We start from the raw sequence: 26,773 nt of genomic DNA on the forward strand, positions 1-26,773 counted from the left end.
TCTCATAACCTGATGCTTTCACACACTGGATAGTGCTCTACCAACTGAGCCACATCTCCATTTCCTGACTTGAATATTTCTTGTGGTGATTGTTTTAGAGGTTCATACAACAGTAGGAAAGAACTTACCTGTATCGCTCATAGTAAACAGTTTATGTAGCTTAAGTAGGGCACTGGGTTCTATCCCCAGCACCACAAAAAAGGAAAAAAATTCCAAGGAGATGACTAAAACTAGAGTGGAAAAAGCTTCTGCCTCTCTCCTTTAAATTTAAGATAGTCTTGGTGGTTGGAGCTCCAGTGGCGCAATCGGTTAGCGCGTGGTACTTATAAGATAGTCTTGGTGTTTGTGTTTTTAAATGTGAAAATCAAACCTAAACAGAGTATATTACTTTTGTTCTCTGAAAGAAAAACCAGAGTATTTTTGTAGTGTGTTTATTGGTAGCTTCAAAGTAACTGAGAGTTTGTAAATTGTCATAACTTACATTTGAAATCTAAACAATAATTAATTAATGCCACATTGTAAGCTTTTATGATGGATCATTTTACAGAATGAAGTCCTCATTGAGTAAAGCTATGAATGGAAATTCTCATGTTTCCTTTGATTATCAAACAAAAAATTAAGAAAAGAGCATCTTTGTAGGATATGATGCCTCAAGTCCATAATCCCAACTATATAGAAGGGAGGGATTAAAAGGATGAAAGTTCAAGACCAGACATGGACAAAAGATAGCAAGACCCCTTCCTAACCAATAAAATTAATCTTGGTGGTATACATCTTGGCCTAAATATGAAAATGGATTAATATACCATTGTGTATTCACATAATTTTTACTTAATAAACATACATACTTTATTTGCCCAACAATAGACACATAGGTTATTTCCATATTTATCTTGTTATTTTGATTTAGTGTTATTCTCAGACAAGTGCCTAAGAAGTGACACTCTTCAATTTCCTGTCATTTTTTTGATTGACATATTAAAATTGTGCATGTTTACAGGGTGATGATTAATACGTGCATACCTTGTAAAATGTTCAAATCAAGGTAAACATATATCTCCTCAAACATTTAGCATTGCTTTCTATTAAAATATTCAAATCCTTTCTTCTGGCACATATATACATTATAATTATTATTGACAATAATCCTATTGTGCAGGAGCATACGGGAACTTCTTCTTCTTCCTGTAGCCCGGTACTGAATGACTAACAATGTCTTTACCCCGTTCTTCCCTCTACCATGCCACACTTCTGGTAACCACTGTCCTCTCTTAATTTATTTGAAAGTCATTTTTTCAGATTCCATATATAAATGAGAGCAGGCACTTTGTTACTGTTCCTGCTATAATTTTGCACTTGATATAATGACCTCTTATTCCACCCACATTTTAACCAATAAGTGATTTATCCCTAAATGTCTGAGTGCATATGTGTGTGCATAACATTTTATTCAATTTTTATTATCTTTAGGTAGTTATATAAAGGAGTTTCAACTCAACATGTCAATTTTTGTGTACAATGCATCTTCATCAATGTCACTCCTTCCATCATTTCTCCTCTCCTCAATCTATTCTAATCCCACCTGTCCCATCAATATCTCAGTTCCATTTTCATGTATGCACATTGAGTATTATGACTCCATTTGCTCACTGTTCCTCTCCTTGATCAACCTTCGTCCCCTTAGACCCACTCCTCTCAAATAAGACATAGTTCGAATTATTGGTACTCATTTTGTTAAGCTTGTCTGCTAATTGTTGACAGGAGTTATTTTCCTCAGCTGCTGGACTTCCGTCCTGCTCTGTGTTGCCTCCGGTTAGAAGAGAGATGGTAAAGGTAGTCCATTGATCACCAAGGTTAATACCAAGATGAATCACACCTGATTCTCACAGGCACAGGGACGTATAGAGTCTCAGGAGTCTACCCTTGGCCTGCACAACAGGTAGGAGTGATGCTTGCCAGAGCATAGGTCCATCCTACTGTACTTCAGGGCTCTAACAGGTCATAAGACATACCAGCTCTGTCTGTAAAGACTGATCTGGGGACAATGCCTTGGAATTCTGCTTAGTGATAGTCTTCACAACAATAGAGCCAATACAAAGTTGTAATACAATAGTCCTATACTCATTTCCCTGTTCTGATGACAATTGTACCCTGCTCTATGCTATATTCCCCTACGCTGAAAGAGATGTGATGGAAAAAGGCATTTAGTCACCTAGCCAATGTGGGTCCAAAAGCTCAGTCACTGGACACTCCCTGAGAAGTTCAAACTAAGAACTGTGTTTCACTTGGGTGGACATAGTAATAAGTGTTAACTGTAAAGCCTAGACTTAATTTCCTTTTCCTCCTCCAACCAGTAGGTGTGTCTCACCACAGAGTTGCTTGGAGTTGGCAGGACGGGGGCGGGGGGGGGGGGGTCGGGGAATCACACACACACACACACACACACACACACACACACACACACACACACACAAGCAACCTTTTCTTTTTTTCTTTATTATTTGTGAAAATACCATACAGAGGGGTTACAATTACGTGGGCAAGATAATGAGTACATTTCTTATCAAACGTTGTTGCCTCCTCCTTTGTTTCCCCTTACCGTCCCTTCCAATCCCCCCTTCCGTCCCCCCTCCCTCGCCAAACTTGTAAAGTTCATCTTTCAACATAATGTCTTATACATCTCATTGTTGCAATGAGTCCACCTGTATCCCTATTTAAACGATTTGTTTTTTCCCTTCCCCTCCATATATTACACCAACATCAAATACAGTGAAAGCATGGGTTATACAATGGGGAGGGACATACAAAGCAACAAAAAAATCATCTTATAAATATGTTAGAAACAATTGCAAGAAAGAAAAAACATTTGAGTCCTTATCTTGGGGTTCATTTCACCTAACATCAACTTATGTGACTGTTTCTGCTTGTCTCAGACATATAATAGTTATTGCAAATAAGGGAAACCATAGGACCTATGTTTCTTTGGGCCTGGCTTACTGCACTTAATATAATTTTTTCCAAGTCTTTCCATCTCCTAACAAATGGGGCAATGTCATTCTTTCTGATGGAGGCATAGAATTCCATTGTGTATATATACCACATTTTCTTGATCCATTCATCTACTGAGGGGCATTTGGGTTGGTTCCATAATTTAGCTATGGTAAATAATGCTGCAATAAACATAGTTATACTGGTACCTTTAGTATGGTCTTGTTTGTGATCATTTGGGTAGATGCCCAAAAGGGGGATTGCTGGGTCATATAGGGGAGCTCTATGTGGAGTCTTTTGAGGAACCTCCATACTACTTTCCAAAGTGGATGGACAAGTTTACACTCCCACCAACAATGCAGTAGGGTTCTCTTCTATCCACATCCCCTCCAGCATCGGTTGTTATTAGAGTTCTTGATTATAGCCATGCTAACTGGGATGAGGTGGAATCTCAATGTTGTTTTGATTTGCATTTCTTTACAAGCAATTTTTTTCTTCCTTCCTTCTTCAATGTATCTGCTTTTATATCCTAAAGTCAGGTATTGTTATCTCTCACCTGATTTTCTTAGCTTTCAAGAAAGTAGTTTGTGAGTGAATAGCTGCTCATATTGCTGTTTCTGTGGGAGATATATTTTCAGAGGGTCTTTCTCTGATGCCATCTTTCTCCACATCTCCCCTGTATTATTTTCATTTTGTATGTACAGCAGTACCTTGCATGAAGTTTTCTCACATACAGCTATAACGTAAAATAAGAGAATCTTACTTTAATAGATTAAATTAAACACATCCAAAACCAAATAGAACTCTCACTACAATCAGTGTCTCCTATAGACCTCCTAATTTGCTTGGAGAACATTAGCTAAATGACTTAATGAGGTAATTTTACAAATACTTATTGTTTATCATGTAATTGAAATGTGGAAAATGTGGGAATGAGAAAAAGATGGTGACACAATTGCTTGTTTCCTCAACTTACAGGTAGAAGAATAATACATAGACAGATGATAGATAAATCGATAGATAAGGACGATAATTTAGATATAGATACAAATGATGTTTAAAAAGAGAAACAAGGATTTGTAAAACCAATAAGCAGACTTTTATGAGACACAGGACAAAAGATAATGAAGGCTCAGATATGCATATTGGAAACAGATATAATCATAATCATTAATAGTAACAAAGAGCTTATTATGTGCCCAGTACATGTGTATATGGACATACATACACACATATATGTGTGTATATATACATATATATATATATATATTTTATATATCCTGTAACATGACCATTTTAGATACTGCCTTGGAATAAAATTATAAAATAAAATCATTAAGTGGATAGATATAGGCTGTGGATAGGACATTGATAAAGAGGAACAAGGCATGCAGTCAAATTTATCTGTAACAAGGACTAAAAATAGAATAACAAAAGCCTAAGAGAAGTAATGACAGTAGCTTGAATAGGAAAAGTTTAGATTTCTAATAGAGACCTGGAAGCACAACAAATCAAAGAAAGGTTGGACAAATGGGATTGCATGAAGTTGCAGAGCTTCTGCATGGCAAAGGACATAGCTAGCAAGATCAATAGAAAGCCCACAGATTGGGAGAAGATCTTCACTAGCCATACAATGGACAAGGGTCTCATATCTAAAATATACTTGGAACTCAAAAAATTAAATCCCCCAACAACAAATTCTCAAAGAAACAACTGCCCAATAAATAAGTGGGCTAAAGACTCGAAGATAAACTTCTCTGAAGAAGAAAGAAGGATGGCCAATAGACACATGAAGAAATGCTCAACCTCCCTAGCCATAAAAGAAATGCAAATCAAAACAACATTGAGATACCACCTCACCCCAGTTAGAATGGCTATAATCAAGAACTCTAACAACAACAGATGCTGGAGGGGATGTGGACAGAAGGGAACCTTACTGCATTGTTGGTGGGAGTGTAAACGTGTTCAACCACTTTAGAAAGCAGTATGGAGGTTCCTCAAAAGACTTCACATAGAGCTCCCCTATGACCCAGCAATCCCACTTTTGGGCATCTACCCAAATGTTTACAAACAAGACCACACTAAAGCTACCAACACAACTATGTTTATTGCAGCATTATTTACCATAGCTAAGATATGGAACCAACCCAGATGCCCCTCAGTAGATGAATGGATCAAGAAAATGTGGTATATATACACAATGGAATTCTATGCCTCCATCAGAAAGAATGACATTTCCCCATTTGTTAGGAAATGGAAAGGCTTGGAAAAAATTATATTAAGCGAAGTAAGCAAAGCCCAAAGAAACAAAGGTCCCATGGTTTCCCTTATTTGCAATATCTAGTATAGGTATGAGTCAAGGGGAAAAGGTCAGATAATGTGATGTTAGGAAAATGAACACTTAGATAAATATTTAAATTTTTTCATGCATTTGTTTCTAACTCATTTATAAGATTATTTCTTTGTAGCTTTGTATGTCCCTCCCCCACAGTACAACCCCTGCTTTCACTATATTTGATGTCGGTATAATTTGTGGAGGAGATGGGGAAAAACAAGTCGTTTAAGGATACAGGTGGACCTGATGCAACTAAGAGAAGTACAAGTTGTCATGTCAAAAACGAACTTTACTACTTTGGTGCGGGGGTGGGGGGGAGGGATTGGGGGAGGGGCGGGGGGGAGGCTGGGAAGAGATGTGAAGGGTAAACAAAGGAGGAGGCTGTAATGCTTGATAAGAAATGTACTCATTATCTTGCCCATGTAATTGTAACCCCTCTGTACAGTATGTTTACAAAAAATTAAAATTAAAATTAAATAAAAATTAAAAAATTTTAAAAAAAGAAAATATTGGAAATAAATTGCATCTACACTGAAAAAAAAAAGAATTTGGACATAAAGTGTGGTATGGGAAACTGTAAAATATTTTATATTGGTTTGTGTCTAGAGCTGTACTTTGTCCAGGAAAGAACAACCAAGATTTTAGTGGTAAATAAACCATATGATATGAACAACATTAACAGAACTTGGGGACAGCCAGAAGAAAAACCTTAGATGAGATCAAATAGCTATTTTCAATAATCAGAGAGGCTGACCAGTAAAAGAGAAAACATGCTATGTTAGGGTCGATCTAAATGACAAAAGTAAGAACAATTAAAGGAATAGATAGGGGAGAGTAGATTTTAGTTCAAATCAACAAATTAATTTCCAAAATGAATTCTCATAGAATTGGAATCATCAGCTTTACAAAACAAACAATAGTTGAACCTTTGGTGGAAACACTGGCAACACAAATAGGGTTTGAATGATAAAATGATAAGCTGACTACATGAATCTCAAAGTTTGCCCAACTGCTATGATTCCATTGTTTTACCTTACAGTACTTTGGAGATATTTAAAAAGAGAAGTGAGTATTTGTAAAAAACCAATAAAAAGTCTTTTATAAGACACAGGACAAAAGATAATGAAGGCCCATATATGTGTATTAGAAATGGATATCATCATAATTGCTAACAGTAACAAAGATTTTATTATGTACCATGTATGTAGCAAATATATGTATATATATGTATATACAAACAATTTATTAAATGACATATACACATCTGTATATATACAGATATGTACAGATATACATATATGTATATATATATATATATATTCTATAACATGACTGTTTCATAAATGGGAAGGAAGCCAAAGCATAGAAGATTTTAGTGATTTGCTCAAGGTCATAACCATCATGCTATACCAGCTCTCCAGAGAGATTTTAAGAGGGCTTCAAGGTGATACTCACAAGATACTATGTTGGGAGGAGGGAAAGAGGGAGAAAAATGAGGAAGGGGATAACAAGTCTGACAAGAAATGTAATCACTACATTACTTATGTAACTGTAACCCCTCTGTACATCACCTTGACAATAAAATTAAAATTAAATAAATCAAACTCAAAAAAAACTGGAAGGAATAATGCCAAGATTCTTAACCTTGGAAACTAGTCATATTAACACTAACAAAAAATAGTGAAATAAAGAGAAAGAACTAATTTATGAATAGAAATTTAAAAATCTAGGTTATAAACATGTTGAATTTAATGCACTAGTCTCTATGCCAAGTAGAAAAGTGTAGCTTGCTAGGATTTGAATATAGCTAGATTAATATATGCAACTAAATCTTTCTTACTGTATGATATAACTTCATTAGGAAGTTGTTGATGACAAAGGATGGAGCAGAAATTAAGTTGAATTCTTTATTCTATTATTAATCCTTAGAAAAATTAGTTGTGACATCCTTTAAGAAAATATACAAAATAGCTCTTAAAGTTTACAGCCAGGCATAGTATTGCATGCCTGTAACCTCAGAATTTGGGAAGCTGAGGCAGATTGTGAGTCTGAGCAAACCTGGACTATTTAGGAATTCAGAGCTAGCTACATAAGGAAAGTCTGGTTTGAGAGAAAAAAAAACTAAAGTTTATATGGTACAAATAACCATATGGCCTTTAAACATTTTAGTGACTGCCTTACAATAAAATTATAAATTAAAAAGAATATTAAATGACATTAAAATGTACATTAAAATGCTACATATTGACATATATATTTGCCTTTGTCTTCATCACACTGGGGAATATTTTGTTGATTCTGAGTTCTTTATATTTATTTTCTCCTTGTCATATTTATTTATAGTAGTAAAATAAATTGTAGATGTATGGTCTACTGGGCAATGATGGCAACTTGGTAAATATGTATTCAGCTTGTGTTCAAGGTCTTTGACAGAAAGCTTCTTTTTGTGCCTTTGTAATTCCTTGAACACACCTTTTGCATTAAGGATGCAGGAACCTACTACAGCCTGCAGCAGTCTACCACTGTTGCAGAGGTTGCCTTGTGATCACTAGTACTGCCTCTCATAGATTCTATTTAGATTTTGCTTTTTTAAAGCCGGGAGAGCAGTTAACAAAAGTGTTCAACAGTGGGAGGGGGAAACCACTCTGTGGGCTCTTTCACATTTAAAGCAAATTTTTCACTCTACATGAAGTGTCTTTCCAACAAACAGCTTTGCTTCTCCACTGAAGAATGCATGAGATGAGTTTGGGGGCATGGAGATGTGTGCAGATCTCTCAATGTGTAAAGCTTCTGGGAATATGGACACTTGTGTGTTAAATGGAGAGGCTTATTGCCTTAGAAAACCACTATGCAGGAAATTTAGGTGTATATCAAGGAGATTAAGAAAAGTTCAATTTGCAGAAAAGACGTAATGTCAAAATTTTGGAATGAGAGACACATCAAATATCAATCAGGCAAAAGTCCTAAGATTCTACTTAGTGCAATTTTAACATTATACAAAATCACAGCAAAAAGATTGCTAAACAATATCTGCAAAGAGTAGGTTTCTAACTCACCAAGAAATACTTTCAAATATACCACCTAAGCCAAGATGTAGCAATGTATTTCAGTAGTAGCTGTGTAGTTTTCTAAGTGAGACTACTCTTTTATTGAGGTCTAGGACATAAGTTGGTAATGCTATGAGCAGTAAAGATTGTTGTTTTGATGGTCACAAACTGCAGATGGATCACAATAATGATTTTTAAAGTATAAATGAAAAGCTATGGATAGACCAAACAGCCTTTTCTTTTATATTTTTCCCATTTTTTATGTTTTTGTTATTGTAAAGATAGTATACAGAGGGGTTACAGTTACATGCATAAGGTAATGATGTTGTACAGACTCAGGACCCAAAAAAAAACACCAGAGACCACGGCCAATGCAAACAGCAAGAGTCGTTTATTTGCAAGCTCGAGGTTAGTCCACCACACACTCAGTAACCTGTGATGCTAAGAAGCCCCGAGCACAAAATCAGCACAGCTTTTATAGCTTTTAATAAACAAGTTTAGGGAATTTCCACACAAGCAGTTACATGATTGGTTAACATTTATAAAGATTACATAGTCATTTTTTATTGGCCCATGTACCGAGGTGTGAGTCCACCCCAACCGCACTGCCCTTTATCTGAACTATTGGTCCACGTTTGACGGTTCGATGGTTGCAAACCGTTATGTTCTGTTCCTGGAACACTTGGGCAATTGTTCTGTTTCTTAAGGTTGGGCAGGGTTGATGACAACCGAGAATTGTTTTTTCCTCTCTCTTGGGGTTACTCTGAGGGCAGCCCAGCACAAGATGGTGGGGTTAATCTCAGAATGGAGTTACTTTAGCTCTTCAATGAATCCATTTCCTGTAGATCATTGTTACCCCGTCCTTTGTTTTTCCCCTACAATCACTTCCCTCCCCACCTCCACAACTCTTCTCCCTCCCCCCCCCCCGCCAGTTGTAAAGTTTGTTTTCAACAGAGTGTCTTGTATATCTCATTGTTACAGTTACAGTGGGTCAACCTGTATCCTTCTTCCAGCATTTTGGTATTTCCCTTCCCCTCCTCAAATTAGAAAAATGTATACACAAGATGCAGGGCTCTGGAATCAAATGACAGTGAAAACGGTTATACCATGGAGGAAAAACTAAGGTACCATGTGGGTTTTTTTGTTGCTTTGTATGTCCCTCCCCCACCGTATTACCCCTGTTTTCACTGTATTTGATGTTGGTATAATTTGGGGAGGGGAAGGGAAAAAACAAATTGTTTAATAGGGATACAGATTGACCCATTGCAACAATGAGATGTACAAGATGCTGTGTCGAAAAAGGAACTTCACAATTTAGGCGCGGATAGTGGGGGTGGGCGGTGTGTAATTGAGGGGGTGGAAGGGAAGGGATAGTAGGGGAAAAACAAAGGAGGAGGCAACAATGCTGGATAAGAAATGTACTCATTACTTTGCTCATGTAACTGTAACCCCTTTGTACAGTATTTACACAATAAAAAGCTCATTCAAAAAAAGAAACAAAAACTCAGTACATTAAAAACAGCAGCGATTATGATAAAACTTATGTTCCTATCTTGGGGTTCATTTCACTTAGAATCATCTTATATGGTCATATATACATGGCTTTTGACCTTTTTCTGCTTGTCTGGTAAGAGTATCCTAGATATATACTACTTATTGCAAATAGGGGAAACCATGGGACCTATGTTTCTTTGGGTCTGGCTTACTTCAATTAATATGATTATTCCCAAGCCCATTTCCTAACAAATGGGGTAGTGTCATTCTTTCTGATGGAGGCATAGAATTCCAGTGTGTGTGTGTGTGTGTGTGTGTGTGTGTGTGTGTGTGTGTGTATCACATTTCATGTACTGAGGGGCATCTGGGTTGGTTCCATCTCTTAGCTATGGCGAATAATGCAGTGATAAACATAGTTGTGCTGATAGCTTTAGTATGGTCTTGTTTGTGATCGTTTGGGTAAATGCTCAAAAGTGGGATTGCTGGGTCATAGGGGAGCTCTATATGAAGTCTTTTGAAGAAACGCCATACTGCTTTCCAAAGTGGTTGAACAAGTTTACACTCCTACCAACAATGCAGTAGGGTCCCCTTTTAGCCACATATCCAGTATCTGTTAGAGTTCTTGATTATAGCCATTCTAACTGGGGTGAGGTGGAATCTCAATGTTGTTTTGATTTGCATTTCTTTTATGGCTAGAGAAGTTGAGCATTTCTTCATATGTCTATTGGCCATTCTTATTTCCTCTTCAGAGAAGTCTCTCTTTAAGTCTTTAGCCCACTTATTAATTGAGTGGTTGTTTCTTTGAGGATTTGTTATTGGGGGATTTAATTGTTTAACTAGGGATACAGTTAGACCCATTGCAACAATGAGATGTACAAATTGTTATGTCGAAAAACGATCTTCACAACTTTGGTGAGAGGGGGGAGTATTAGGTGAGGGGAGGAGGGGAGTATGGAGAGGGATGGGAAGGGGAAACAAAGAGGAGGCCACAATGCTTGATAAGAAATGTACTCGTTATCTTGCCCATGTAATTGTAACTCCTCTGTACGGTATTCTCACAATAAAAAAAATAATTTTTTGAGTTCTAAGTATATTTTATATATGAAGCCTTTGTCTGTTGTATGGCTAGTAAAGATCTTCTCCCAATCCGTGTGCCTTCTATTGATCTTTGCCATGCAGAAGGTTTCCAGTTGCATGCAATCCGATTTGTCCAACCAAACAAAGTTTTTTCATTGCTAAACAAATCAGTTCTCCTCACATGTCCTACTGCTGGTGAAACATTAATATTTTCAAAAATTAATATTTGCTCCTTAAGGATGATACTTGTACCCTAAAAACCTTGAGCCTACCTTGTCAAGTGATAAACATTTTGAGAAATTATCTATATACTTCTAATATTCTCTGTAATCAAAGGATTGCAGTTATTGTCAGGTTTATAATCAAGGTATTGAAACATTTTCTAAGTCTATAACTTCATCTATGTAAAATGTGTCATCTTGAGTTAGAAAGATAATATTTTATTTAGCAAACAAGGAAACAAGACTCATTGCAAAAGAGATTCTGTATAGTGAAAAGCCAGCTGACTATTTTATTGAATTAAAAGCTTGTAAGCCATTTGTAGTCCTTTTCTGACTTGTCAGGCTTTTCACACCTACCAAAGAACAGTTATCAAATTTATAGTTAAGGAAAATCTAACTTAAAGAAATTTAAGGTCATATGTGATAACAAATCCATAAAACTTTAAGACAAAAGTCATTGTAACTCTGGATCTTCAAAAATTGCATTTCATGGAATTATTACTCATACCTGTCATGAATTTGTGGCTCAAAATTGTGTATGAGGCTGGAATATGTTATTGTTGTTTCTACTGCTACTTGTATCTTGCTACTTGTGCAAACACCTGAAATAACCAGCTTATTAAAAAAAGGTTATTTTCCATGCAGTTTTGGAGGTTTCAGTCCAAAATTGATTAGTTCCATTGCTTTTAGGCAATGGCAAGGCAGCACATCATAGCAGAAGCGTGTGAAAGAAGGAGAAAAAAGAATTTCACAATCCGTTTGGATATCACTTCCAAAATGACCTAAAGACCTCCCAGTAGGCACCACTTTTTTTATACCATCTAGTCTTTTTTATTGCAAAGGTATTATACGGAGGGGTTTCAGTTACATAAGTAAGGTAATGAGTACATTTCATTTTGAACAGTATTATCCCCTCTCTCGTTTTCTCCCAGTTTCCCTTCCCCCCACCGAGTTGTAAAGTTCATTTCCAACATAGCATTTTGTGAGTATCACTGTTGTTTTGCCACTTACCAGTAACATCAAGTTGAGTATCAAGATTTTAATACATAGACCATTGGGGGATGTTTAAGATCAAGATTTTAATACATAGACCATTGGGGGATGTTTAAAATGTGGCATATAGGTTTTCAGTGAAACCCAGTCTTTGTCATAGCAAGGTGATTGCAAGCACCCTCTAATCTCTACAAAGACTGAGTTGAGGTTCTATTGAACTTAACTCTATGCAATATCATAGATGTGCTATATTAAAAATTAACTTTCAGAGATAAGTACCAAAATATCATGTGTATGTGCTTATAGATAACAGTCTCCATTGTCTCATAGTTTATCTATCTGCTCCTGAGAAATTTAATGGATAGAAAGTAGTAAAATGAAGATCACTCAAATATGGAGACTATGCAAACTTTTTCTTTTTCTTTTTCTTTTTTGGGGGGGGGTCCAGTCATGGGCCTGAACGCTGGGCCTGAGCACTGTCCCTCAGCTCTTCACCTCAAGGCTAGTGCTCTACCACTTGAGCCACAGAGCCACTTCCGGCTTTTTTCTGCTTATGTGGCGCTGAGAAATAGAACCCAGGGATTCATGCATGCAAGGCAAGTGCTCTACCACTGAGCCACCTTCCCAGCCCTACAAACTTTTCCTTAATAATATATTGTTTGATTTTACTGAGCAATCTGCTATATATACTGTCAAAATTTTCGAGTACTCAAGCTGCTTGGATTGAAACTGTCCACATTTACCAATATTAATATACTAATATCACTTTAATTTTTCACATTAATCACACAAAACAATAAAAATAATCTCTCTTTTTTTTGGTAGATCATGGGGCTTGAACTCTGGATTTGGGTGCTGTCCCTTAGCTCTTCAGCTCAAGGCAACTGTTCTACCACTTGAGCCACAGCACCACTTCCAGTTTTCTGGTGGTTTATTGAAGATAATAGTTCCATGGACTCTCCTGCCCAGGCTGGCTTTGAATCGTGATCCTCAGATCTCAGCCACCTGAGTACCTAGGATTATAGGTGTGAGCCACTGGCATCAGGCAATAATAAATCTCATTTTTTTCCTCCAATAAAAATGGTTGTAAAGTTTGACAAAAACATCTCTACTTATTTGACAAAAATAAGTAAAGTTTGACAAAAAGCATCTCTACTTATTTATTCATTCCTACTTCTTGATGTTTTTGCTACATATTCTTAGATTTTTAATTGATTCCAGTGCTAGACAAACTAATAGTTTCTTAATTTTCATGAGTTTTTATATCAGAGCTTTATTTCCTTCTTTAGAATGCAATATTATAAGATTGAATTTTTATGTATGTATATTCTAAAATCTGATAGCCAGACTTAATATTTTGGAGTGATAACATTATCATTTTCTAATATTGAATGCAGATGAAATGCCAAACATAATAAAATTTACTTAAAAAATTCCGTCTGACAAGTAAACCTCAGAGAAGTGGTTCTCAAGGATTTAATGCTTCTCAAGTTATTCTTTGTCAGGATGCAGCAAACAAGTGGCACAGTTGCATGCTAGTCCTATTTATACAACTGTTGCTGATTGCTCACATGCATGAACTTATTAAAAATGAAATGTCTCACAAGGCACTGGTGGCTTATGACTGTAATCCTAGCTACTCAGGAGGCTGAGATAGCAGAATTGAGATTCATAGCTAAACTGGGCAGGAAAGGCCATGAGACACATATCTCCAATTAACTAATAAAAAGCCAGAAGTGCAGCTGTGACTCAAGTGGTAGAGTGCTAACCTTACACACAAAAGCTCTGGGACAGCAAACAAGACCAGAGTTCAAGCCCCAGGACCAGCAAAATAAATCTCAATAGAACTTTAAAGTGCTTGCCCATATTTATTCACATTTTTTTCCAATACATTTTCACAGAGTAATGTTTGTATTTTAACATTTCTTTGTCATATTTTTCAGTCTGTAATGTGAATGTATTTTTCAATCACATAGAAAATATTAATCATAGAAAAGAACTATTTATGAGACAAATATGTTAGAACAAATACCATTTTTATCAGGCTTATATATTATACAATTGCCAGCATCTGTTTTCTGTTAATATTTTCCCTGCAGCAACCCCAGTGATGATCATAAGAAAATTGAGATATAAAAAGCTATTGAACTTTTTTCTAGACTTCTTAGTGTTATGAATGAAATCTTTTTAGTGATCACATGTTCTTCAACAAATGCTGGCAAAGTTTCTCACTGTTGGTAGGAATATAAACTAGTGAAATCGCTATGGAAATCAGAATGGAAGTTCAAAAACAAACTAAATAGTATTCCCATATGCTCTAGCAATATTACTCTTAACTATATAACTTAAGTAGTAAAAATCAAGATAAAATAGAGGTCATTGTGCTTGAAATGAACCCTACAATTTGGAGATGAGGGGGGTCAGGAGGGGGAAAACCAGTAGAAAAATGAGGGAGAGGAGACTGAGAAAGGGAGCGTGAATGGGTTTAATCTGTTTAAAGTACAGGATTTGCATTTGTAAAAATATCATTTTTTAATTCAAAAGACAGTACTTTAATCAACACATCAACATAATATTTCAAATTCAGTACAGGTTTTTAAATACATATATTTATATAATACATGTATTGTTTTCTTTTGATTCCACTTTTTTAATATTGTGAAGGTAATTACCACACACTGAAATCAAGTCCTATCCAATGTGTGGGTACTACTGGGAGTGGAGGGAATGAACAGAGAAGGTGAAGGATAAGGTCAGCATACTTTAGGTACAGGTATGAAAATTTAATAAAGAAACTTGCTGTTTTGAGAAGAGGGATCGTGGCAGTGCAAGAGGGCACTGATTGAGGGGCTGAGTCTGATCAAGGAACATGGTATGCACACATGGACATATCAAAATGGAACCTTCTTGCCCAAAAAATTGATGCTATTATAAAATAATAATAAGCTGGAAATGGTGTCTCACACCTAATATCCTCCGCTACTTGGGTGCCTAAAACCAACAGGAGTGCAGTTTGAAGACAGCCAAGCCAGAAAATGCTGCAAGACTCCATCTCCAAAATAATCAGCAAAAGCCAATGGTAGAGTGCCAGCTAAACAAACAAGCTAAGCAAACTTGAGGCCTTGAGGTCAAATCACCATACTGGCAGTAAATAACTAACTAAATAAATGAATATTCCATGTTCAAATTGGCTGTGCCAGATATAAAGGAATGTTGATTATGTTGATACTGATACTTTTTTAATTTGCTCTTGCATCTAGTAACCTTGTTATATTCACATTGATTTTCATAGTTTACATGTACATTGTTTTGTCTATCCCTTTCTTGATACTACACATTTTATATTTGTGGTTACTTTATAGTATTGGCTAAGATCTGCAGGATAATACTGATATAGGAGAAATTAGTTGTAGTTTTTCTTCTTTGTTTAAGGGTAATATCACTCATTGTTACAACTATAATGCTTATAGTATTTTTGTAAATCACTATCCTTATGTCCAGTAAGTTGCCTTATAGTCCTATTTGTTAGATCTTATAAATGTCAATTAAATTTTGTAGAGTGCTCTTTCTATATATAATAAGATCACATTTTTCATCAGTCATTATGAAATGGATTAAAGTAAAATGGATAAATTCAATGATAGATCACATTAATAGATTTTCTATAGAAACTATCTTGACATTTATCTCACTTGATTGTGATTTCTGTTGCGGTTTGTATGCGTATGTGTGTGTCTGTATATTTCTTTCTTGATTTGCAGTTATTCTATTGAAGAATTTGCAATAGTAGTGATAAAATTGGCCTGTTTGAAAAATATTCCCCATTTTTGATTACTGCATTTTTGCAACAGAATATAGGACTGTTACAAAATAATTCTCATGTAATTTAAAGTAGAAATAATCTGTCCTCTAAAAATTTGGCATCTGGGCTATCTTCAATATATTTAATAGGTAATTCAGGTTTTGTATTTCCTCTGAAATCCATTTGTTTTCTTTAAAAATACCTACTTTGTGTAAGACTTCAGATTTACTGGCATGAATTATTAGTATAATTCTCAATTATATCTTAATTTAGATACTATGCTTCACTATTATTTTCTATTGTAATATTTTTATTGTAAGGATACTGTACAGAGGGGTTACAGTTACATGATTAAGGTAATGCGTACATTTCCTATGTAGTATTATTACCTCCTTTTTTGTTTTTCCCCTATAATCCCTTCCCACCCCATTTCCCCTACTCCTCCCTTCCACCCTCCTGAAGTTGTAAAGTACATTTTCATCATAGTGTCTTATACATCTCATTGTTACAATGGGTCAACCTGTACTCTTGTTTCAGCTTTGTTATTTCTCTTCTCCTCCCCAAATGAGAAAAATGTATTTACAACATACAGGGAGCCAGAATAAAATACAGTGAAAACAGGGGTTATATCATGGGGGAAGAACATACAAAAGAAACAAAAAACTCACTTAGTACATTAAAAACAACATCGACAATAAAAAAAAATACCTCTTGTGTCCCTATCTTGGGGTTCATTTCACTTAGCATCACTTTGTATGGTCATATGTACATAGCTTTTGACCTTTTCTGCTTGTTTGGTAAGATTATCCTAGATGTATACTAGTTATTGCAAATAAGGGAAACTGTAGGACCTATGTTTCTTTGGGTCTGGCTTACTTCCCTTAATATAATTTTTTCCAAGTCTTTCCATTTCCTAACAAATGGGGCAGAGTCATTGTTTCTGATAGAGGCATAGAATACCATCACATGTATAGATAGATAGAAAGATAGATAGATAGATAGATAGATAGATAGATAGATAGATAGATAGATAGATAGATAGATAGATAGATAGATACATAGATAGATAGATACATAGATAGATAGATAGACAGACAGACAGACAGACAGACAGACAGATAGACAGATAAATAGATATCACATTTTCTTGATCCATTCAACTCCAAATAGATCAAAGACCTCGAAGTAAAAGGCGACACCCTGAAAATATTACAGTAAGGAAAAGGAGAAATTTAGGGCTCCTTGGCACAGGCCGAAATTTCTTTCATAAAGACCTGGAAATACAACAAATCAAAGAAAGGTTGGACAAATGGGATTGCATGAAACTGCAGAGCTTCTGCATGGAAAAGGACATAGCTAGCAAGATCAATAGGAAGCCCACAGACTGGAAGATCTTCACTAGCCATACAGCAGACAAGGTTCTCATATATAAAATATACTTAAAAATCGAAAAATTAGATCCCCTAACAACAAATCCTCAAAGAAACAACCACCTCATTAATAAGCAGGCTAAAAACTTAAAGAGAGACTTCTCTTTTTCAACATAACGACTTGTACATCTCATTGTTGCAATGGGTCCACCTGTATCCCTATTTAAACGATTTGTTTTTCCTTTCCCTTCCACAAATTATACCAACATCAAATACAGTGAAAGCAGGGGTTATATCATGGGGAAGGGACATAGAAAGCAACAAACACATCATAACTCCTCTGTATGGTATTTTCATAATAATAAAAATCTCAAAAAAATAAAAAAATTTTAAAAAATAAAAAAGACTTCTTTGAAGAGGAAATAAGAATGGCCAATAGACACATGAAGAAATGCTCAACTTCTCCAGCCATTAAAAAAATCAAAATCAGCCGGGGCGCTGGTGGCTCACGCCTGTAATCCTAGCTACTCAGGAGGCTGAGATCTGAGGATCGTGGTTCAAAGCCAGCCCGGGCAGGAAAAGACCGTGAGACTCCTATCTCCAATAAACCACCAGAAAACCGGAAGTGGCGCTGTAGCTCAAGTGGTAGAGCGCTCGCCTTGAGCTGATAGAGCTGAGGGACAGCGCCCAGGCCCAGAGTTCAAGCCCCACGACCGACAAAAAAAAAAAAAAAAAAAAAAAAAAAAAATCAAAATCAAAACAACATTGAGATTCTACCTCACCCAAGTTAGAATGGCTAAAATCAAGAAATCTAATAACAACAGATGTTGGAGGGGATGTAGCCAAAAGGGAACCCTACTGCATTGTTGGTAGGAATGTAAACTTGTTCAACCACTTTGGAAAGCAGTATGGAGGTTTCTCAAAAGACTCCAAATAGAGCTCCCCTATGACCCAGCAATCCCACTTTTGAGCATTTACCCAAACGATCACAAACAAGGCCATACTAAAGTTATCAGCACAACCACGTTTATCACAGCATTATTCATAATAACTAAGATAGGGAACCAACCCAGATGCCCCTCAGTAGATGAATGGATCAAGAAAATGTGGTATATACACACAATGGAATTCTATGCCTCCATCAGAACGAATGACACTACCCCATTTGTTAGGAAATGGAAAGACTTGGAAAAAATTATATTAAGTGAAATAAGCCAGGCCCAAAGAAACATAGGTCCCATGGTTTTCCTATTTGCAGAGACGTTGAGCATTTCTTCATGTGTCTATTGGCCATTCTAATTTCCTCTTCAGAGAAGTCTTTAAGTCTTTAGCCCACTTATTAATCAGGTAGTTGTTTCTTTGAGGATTTGTTGTTCGGAGATTTAGTTTTTTGAGTTCTAAGTACATATATATAAATTGTGAAAATACCATACAGAGGGGTTACAATTGTGGAGGGTCCACAAAAGACTCCACATATAGCTCTCCTATGATCCAGCAATCCCACTTTTGGGCATTTACCCAAATGATCACAAACAAGACCATATTAAAGCTACCAGCACAACTATGGTTATTGCAGCATTATTTACCATAGCTAAATAATGGAACCAACCCAGATGCCCCTCAGTAGATGAATGGATCAAGAAAATGTGGTATATATACACAATGGAATTCTCTGCCTCCATCAGAAAGAATGACATTTCCCCATTTGTTAGGAAATGGAAAGACTTGGAAAAAATTATATTAAGTGCAGTAAGCCAGGCCCAAAGAAACATAGGTCCCATGGTTTTCCTTATTTGCAGTAACAAGTATATGTCTGTGACAAGCATAAAAGGTAAGATAAGTTGATGTTAGGTGAGATGAATCCTAAGACACAAGAGGTTTTTATCTTTCTTGATTTTTCTGCTTCTTTTATATGTTCTTCCCCCATGGTATAACCCATTTTCACTGTATTTTATTCTGGTGCACTGCATCTTGTATATACATTTTTTTTAATTTGGGGAGGGGACGGGAAATAAGAAAATGCTGAATTAAGCATACAGGATGACCCATTGTAACAATGAGATGTACAAGACTGTTGCAAATGAACTTCACAGCTTGGGAGGGAGAGGGAGGGAAAAGTTGGAGAGTTGGGGGAAGGGATGGTAGGGGAAAAACAAAGGAGTGGGTAACAATGCTTGATAGGAAATGTACTCATTATCTTACTCATGTAACTGTAACCCCTTTGTGCAGTATCTTTACAATAAAAATATATTTAAAAAGAATGGAAAAGCAAACACAAAGAGGAAATATTTTTTTGGGCTTATGGTTTCAGATGTGTCGATCTATGATGGGAATGCTCAGCAGAGGACTTTTTAACCTCAGAGCACCCATGAAACTAAGAGGATGAAGAAGCCAGCTGGGATGGGAGACTTGGCTAAGGTGATAGGGCACTTTCCCAGAAAATATGAGATACCAGTTGAAATCTTATCACTGCACCAAAAAAAGAAAGAGGAGTGGAGTCACAATATCCATTGAAGGATATCCTCCCCCCCCTCACATACATGCACAGATTCATTTTCCTTTAATGTCATCTGAACATTTTTGTATTTTCTTTTTAATTGACAAATATTAATTATGTGTGCTTGTAATAGGGTAGTGTATACATTAGTGGAATATTTCAGAACTTATTTCTCAATCTCTGTTTGGGGATATCAATCAGTTTCATGCTTCAAAGACCATCAGCTTTGTATCTCTAGCACTAGCCTTTCAGAATGACTATTCCAATGCTTAGTTGATATTTATTGTACTCTCTTGACATAGCTTAATATTTATCTGTGTTCCTTGGCCCTTATTACCATCTCAGCCTTTCCCCATTCTACTAATTGTAGTATTGTCTATTAATTAATTGAAGACAAACTTTTTTTTCCTTTCTATCTCTTATATTCAATCTTGAGGAATTCCTGTATTACCTTTACATACATCTCAAGTCAGTTTGACAAACCAAGTTTAAGCATTATTCTTTCTGTCAAATATTTAACACAAGTCAGAGAGTGCATAATGTTAAGTTGCACATGACAATTAAGCAGAGAGTATCAAAACCGTGTAGATTACTTTATTTAAAATCTACTCCTCTTTTTGTATAAACCTCAACCTTAAAAGAATACTTGGAAAGAAATTAGTTGGTAAATTGATCCAGATTGCCACATACTGAAAAAACCATGCTACTACCTATGGAATTGATTAATGCAATTACACCTGAATGCTTCTATATTAATAGCAAACCCATTGCAGTATTTGAGACTATGTAAAAATAAAGTTAGTGTCCAGAACTCTTTCTTTTTCCTTCAAGAACTTATGACCATTAAATCCCAATGGATTCCTTCTCAGTTCTCCTCTAGCAAGGGAATTAGATCACGAAAGAGCCTTGCTAAGCTTTTATTTTATTTTATACTGTTATGACTTTATTAATATTCAACGTTTCTCATCAAGAAGTCAAGGATACAAAGGAGAGAACTTGAGCAGAGCAAGTACACAACCCCATTGGCTAAATACTTAATATCATTTCAGGATAAGAAGGCTGTGTATCTTAATCAACCAGGAATCATTTATATGCTTAAAATAAAGTCAAATATTGATTGTGTGATCAGAGAAACCAATTAATTATTGTCACTAGGAGCTTTACATTTTGAATATTATAAATTTTCTTGGCTATTCTTTCCAGCCAGATGCTTTCTAGTGGCTCACACCTGTAATCCTAGCTACTCTGGGAGCTGAGATGTGGAAGAGTGTGATTTGACAACAGAATGGGCAGAAAAGTCTGAGAGACTCCTTTTCAAATTAACCAACAAAATGCTGGACTAGAGAAATGGTTCAAGTGATAGAGACCCAGTGGTGAACAAGCAAGTTGAGCAAGAGCACAAGGCTCAAGTGAACTCCTCATATTCGCAAGAAAGAAAAGAAAAAGAGAGAGCTAGTCTTTCAAATTATTAAAGATGTATTCCTGAAGTTAGGTACTATTACTTTGTTTTCTCCTCAGAGATTTTTGTAGTATATCTAATCTCCTCAGCATTATCTGTGATCATTTTTCCCATTCCTGGGGCCTGAACTCATGGCCTAGGAAGTATCCCTGACCTTCTGTTGCACAAGGCTAGAGTTCTACCACTTGAGCCAGAGTGCCACATCAGTTTTTCTGGTGGTTTATTTGAAGAGTCTCATGGACTTTCCTGCCTGGGATGGCTTTGAACTATGATCCTCAGACCTCAGCCTATGAGTAGCTAGGATTACAGGCATGAGCCACCGACGCCTGACTCAGAGTTTATTTTTATATGTAGCTATGTGACAATCTTTTTAAACAAATTCTATTTATTTATTTTGATACTAAATATATGTTGTTTGCATTAAATGTTCACAATCATTTTGTTTAGAATGCACCAATAGACAGATGTTCATAGATTCTAATGTATTTTGGAAGGAATGGATGCTGTTTTTAATAACATGTTAATACAACTTCTTTGAATTCCCTACAGAGCTCTGTACAATGGATTGTGGTACCCATGGGGTCTGTTCAAGGGGAATTTGTCAATGTGAAGAAGGCTGGGTAGGACCAACATGTGAAGAACGCTCCTGTCATTCTCACTGTGCTGAGCATGGTCAATGCAAAGATGGAAAATGTGAGTGTAGCCCTGGATGGGAAGGTGACCACTGCACAATTGGTAAGTATTAGAATTCTTTGGCCAATGTAAATTGGACTAATTAAAGAAACAAGATCAGCCTAGTGATCTAATTGGCAGTTGTGATTAGTCATATTAGATGTTAAAGAAGAATAGGAGAGGTAGGAGAATTGTCTAACTTTGAAACTTGTGTGAACTGAGTTTTCTTTTGTTGATAATATCCTACTTATTTCTCATTACTTCAGTGTTCCTTATGTTTTGCGCTTTCAACTGCTTTGAGCTACACAAATGAAATATGTTACATTGGAATAGAGTGTCATTAGTTAATAAAAGAAGTGCTTTTGTTGTAAAGGTAATATTCACTATCCATTTTTCCTCTTGAAAAGTATAGGTTGTTTCAGTTGAAAGCACTTAAAGGCAATTTCATTAAATGGGACTATTTTAAGAGGGGCCATTTGATATCATTAGAGTCTGTCTTTAATGTATATGAGGAAGGCACTCCTGACCTATCATCAATAGAACATCTGTGTTCAATGGTTTATCCTTATTCAGTACTACAGAACATTTGATCAGGAGCATCCATCTTCTCTCCCCCTTTGTCATCAATTTCACACATTTTCAGTCTATAGACAGGGGAAAACCTATACAATAATTAATCTACCATTTTGATCTTCTCACTATAAAAGACACTAGTAGTAATTGAGGTTTCTACTAGAGAACTTTTTTCCCATAAAGCAAATCAAAACCCTTAACAGAAGGACAAGTGCAATGAGGAATAAGGAAAATAAGTTTGAATAAGGAAAATGAGTTGCAATGTTCCCATAGCAGGCCATGACTAGACAGAAAACACATGTAGAGCAAGGGCCTGAATGATCTTCTGGTTTCACAGCTCATTGTTTGTGGAACTTTTTCCCACTAGACTATACTATAGCTTTTTTAGGTGAAAGTATGCTGTTATAATGATTGGAACCTACCAAAGCAATGTATACTACTTATAACATGTATAATATATACTTTTAATATAATGCATTAGTAGTCTACTAATGGTAAAGTCAGTCTTCTTCTGTGACTGTGGAAAATATTTAAGATTCATTAAAAATGTGGTGAGGATTGAGATTCAGATGCAGCTTCAATAATTACATTCCTGCACTAGAGTGTGTTTATTGCCTTCACATAAGAAGACTTAAATATTGTGATGATTACCAAAGGTGGTTATTCCAGAACTCTCTTTGAAAGATATTACCAATAAGAAGTGGAAGCGAATGCTCTTTTACAGAAGTTATTACTGAAATGTAAAAATGCAATTTTATACTTTTAGTGAAATATGACACTTTTTTAGGAAGCCTAATAGAGTTTCTGGCAGAAAGGCCATTAATATTTTCCCCACAGAAAATATTACTCACAAACTACACAGGCCTGTGTACAAACTTTTGAGCTGAGGTGTTTCAGAAGTGACTTTCTCAGGCAACAGATGATAAACCATTAGAATATGTTTCATAGCTTTGTTCTCCCAGAAATTCAGTTAATTCCACTTTTTTTCCTTTTTAGCTCACTACTTAGATGCTGTTCGAGGTAAGACATTTTTCTCATCAGTTTTAAAGCAAAAGGATATGTATTAGGCAGAATATAGGCATACAGAAGAAGAAGGTTTTAGTTTTGGTTTCTTGTTTTATGTATTGTTTGATTTTGTTTTCTAATTTTATGTAATTTTACTTAAGTTTAATATTGTCAGGTATATACTGTATTAATTGGATTGGAAGATAATCTGTTTTTTTTCCAAGTCCAATAGGAAAAAAATTCCATAGGATAGAATGAACTAGTAAGCAACTTTAAGAACTAATATTTCTTGTCTTTGTACAGAGGTGTGTGTGTGTGTGTGTGTGTGTGTGTGTGTGTGTGTGTCTGTCTGTCTGTCTGTCTGTCTGTGTCTGTGTCTGTGTTTGTGTCTGTGTCTGTATCTGGTGTGTTTGAACCTGCCAACAGTACAGCTTGCCAGCTAAACTGTTTCTTTAATATTCTAATAAATACATCTATATGCAAAGACTTTAAATCCTTACAAGGGCAAAGTATTATTCCCTTAGAAGTATACCATCCTCCATCCCTCTAGGATTCTGCCTCTGACAGAGACAAGAGATATTCTGTTGGATGCCCTGGTGTCTTTCATCATCTCAACTTCAGAAGCTGAATAGGTCCCAAATTATCTCTAATTTTTCCTTTTACTTTGAATATCCAATAGAATGGAACTAGATAAATTCCCTTTTATAGTCTATGTATGTTCATTCTAAGCCATGACTTGAAGAAATTATACACATAAAACTTTTCATATTTTCTAGTAAGCCATCTGTCATTTTAAAGGTTTTTCCTCGTCTAGCCTGTTGATAATTGCTTAGAAAACCATTTGGAAGGAACATTGGGTTACTTCTACAGATTTTAAAGCTCATTTTTCTGCTCTTTTATACTTCTGAATTTTTTTCAAATACAGAAAAATGAAAAGAATGTTGATTGGGCTATCAAAATGGAGGTCTGGTCTTGTAGAGCTACTGGAAAAAATATTCAGAAGATATTTGCTATCTCCATTGTTTACTTGACACATGTGAAGTTAACCCCTTTTTAGACCCTAATCATCACCTGCTTATAGAAATAGTAGGGTATTTTTAGGACTATTAGAGAAGAAGAAACAAAAAGTCAAAGAGAGACCAATTTGAGTGCTGGTGCTTTTATTGATAGATAAAGCTCCATTATTCTGTCCTATTGAAAATACTTTTTTCAGTTATTCTACAGAATTAAGAAAATCTACATCTGGCATGCCTTAATTCCATAAACATTTGCTAAGCACTTAATAGCATTATTACAGGCATACTGTTATACTGGCTTCTGTGAGAGAAAACGCAAAAGTAATATTTTTCAGCCTTAGCTCTCAGATCAATAATAATCACGAAAATGTGAATAGATGCAAAGCAATTGCTGCATATTTATAAGGAATAGTGTGTCCTAAACTATATACCAACATACCAAAGTCCAGGAACAATACATCATGAGGAAAAAATCATACAGGCTAGAAGCAGTCAGAGATTTTCTTCATAGAAACAGCTATGTTTTCCAAACTCATTGACTATAACTATATATAGCATTACCCATCCAATTTTTATTAAGATAAGGAGGAATGTTTTGGGGGGAAAAATCTTGTCACCACCATAGTTTTTATCCTATCTGAACCAGAAGTTAGGAATTGGGGTTAGCATTAATAATGCTTAATGAGCTCTCCAAGGAAGAACACTGAAAAGTAAGGAATAACAAGTTTCCTGGGAAGATTTTGCAAGTAAGCAAGCTCCTCTTCCATTTATTCAATACCTCATCTGAATGGAGCCCAATTGATTACAACACAATTGATGCATCAGTATTAGACAATCCCTTTCTGATATTTCTGTGATTGTTACTGTCTGCTGTCTTTTCAGATGGATGCCCAGGGCTCTGCTTTGGAAATGGGCGGTGCACACTGGATCAAAATGGTTGGCACTGTGTGTGTCAGGTGGGTTGGAGTGGAACAGGCTGCAATATTGTCATGGAAATGCTTTGTGGTGATAACTTGGACAATGATGGAGGTGAGTCACTTATAAAAACTTAATATAAGAAAAAAATAACCCAGTCTCTAGCATAGTAGTAACCAACCTTGTTGCATGAACATTAAGAATTTTAAGTTTAAATTATATATAGCCATACTATTTTTATCTCCATAATATTTAATATATAACATATTAATTTATTGTAGTTAGGTATTATTCCAAACTCTTTGCATATGTTGTTTAATTACCACAATAACTCTATGAAGTATAGGTACTATTATTTTCCCTATGTATGTATACATAGGAAACCAAAGGCTCTGGATAGGCTTGCAAGTGACTTATCCAAGGTCACGCGGGGAGAAAGTAACAGACCCAAAGTTTCAATTTAGTGTTCATTCTCATTCTCTCTGTTCATTCTCAAAGACACACACACATAGACACACACACTAACCAATACAGGATTAACTATGACAAAGTAAGCTAACATACCACTGTTCAAGCTGTCAGATGTTAGTGTACATAATACTATATACACTACAAAATGTTTTCTGTGTTCTCAGTCATATAGAGCTCCCTTTTGTGTCTCTACATTTTAGCAACAGTATCATTCACAGGACACTGAATTTTAAAATGATAGCTTTTTATATTTAAGGGAAATTGTGCACATAATATGTTATGTATTGTTATGTTTATTGAGACATAATAAGTGTAGCAATTTGTGGATTACAGTACAATAATTCAATAGTAGTATATGATGAATAATAATAAAACTAAGGCAATAAGTACTTCTATCTTCTCAAATATTAGTCATTTGTAGTAATCTTATAATATATCATACACTATTATAATCAATAGATTTATTTCTGCATTATAGAAAACCAGCAATAATTCCTCCTATCCAACTATGTTTTGGGGCCTTTACTGAAATTCTTTCTGCTCCTGAACATTATTTAATTATGTTGTTCAGTGATACCAAGTTTGCCTGTGCATGATACTATGAGTCACATGCAGCTTTGAAGGCACAGAGTAACCACTACTGTTTTAGTGAAGCTAACTGAAGCATCTTCTACATTCTACAATCAGACCTCAAAATAGCCCAAATCACTTCTTTTTTCTCATACTTTCTGCTCAAGGATATACTGTCTTAAAATGAAGTTAATGATTAAACTTGACTCCTCAGTTTTCTATATTGCTGAGACAATTTCATCCCTTGTAATTTGAATCCAAACATGGG

At 35.6% G+C, this 26,773-nt stretch overlaps 1 protein-coding gene across 9 annotated transcripts in view; it reads left to right on the forward strand.

Moving 5' to 3' along the window:
* Tenm1 (teneurin transmembrane protein 1) overlaps positions 1-26,773 on the forward strand; it is an 875,459-nt gene that overhangs the window by 672,368 nt on the left and 176,318 nt on the right. For all 9 annotated transcript variants that reach the window (XM_070039761.1, XM_070039760.1, XM_070039769.1 and 6 more), the window contains 3 exons: positions 21,833-22,018; positions 23,525-23,548; positions 25,432-25,578. In XM_070039761.1, the coding sequence (XP_069895862.1) occupies positions 21,833-22,018; positions 23,525-23,548; positions 25,432-25,578 (357 nt within the window). The remainder of the gene's footprint in view (positions 1-21,832; positions 22,019-23,524; positions 23,549-25,431; positions 25,579-26,773) is intronic.

The sequence above is a fragment of the Dipodomys merriami genome, unplaced genomic scaffold (genome assembly GCF_024711535.1).
Source record: "Dipodomys merriami isolate MVZ:Mamm:240054 unplaced genomic scaffold, mDipMer1.0.p SCAF_3, whole genome shotgun sequence".
In the NCBI taxonomy this organism is placed as follows: domain Eukaryota; kingdom Metazoa; phylum Chordata; class Mammalia; order Rodentia; family Heteromyidae; genus Dipodomys; species Dipodomys merriami.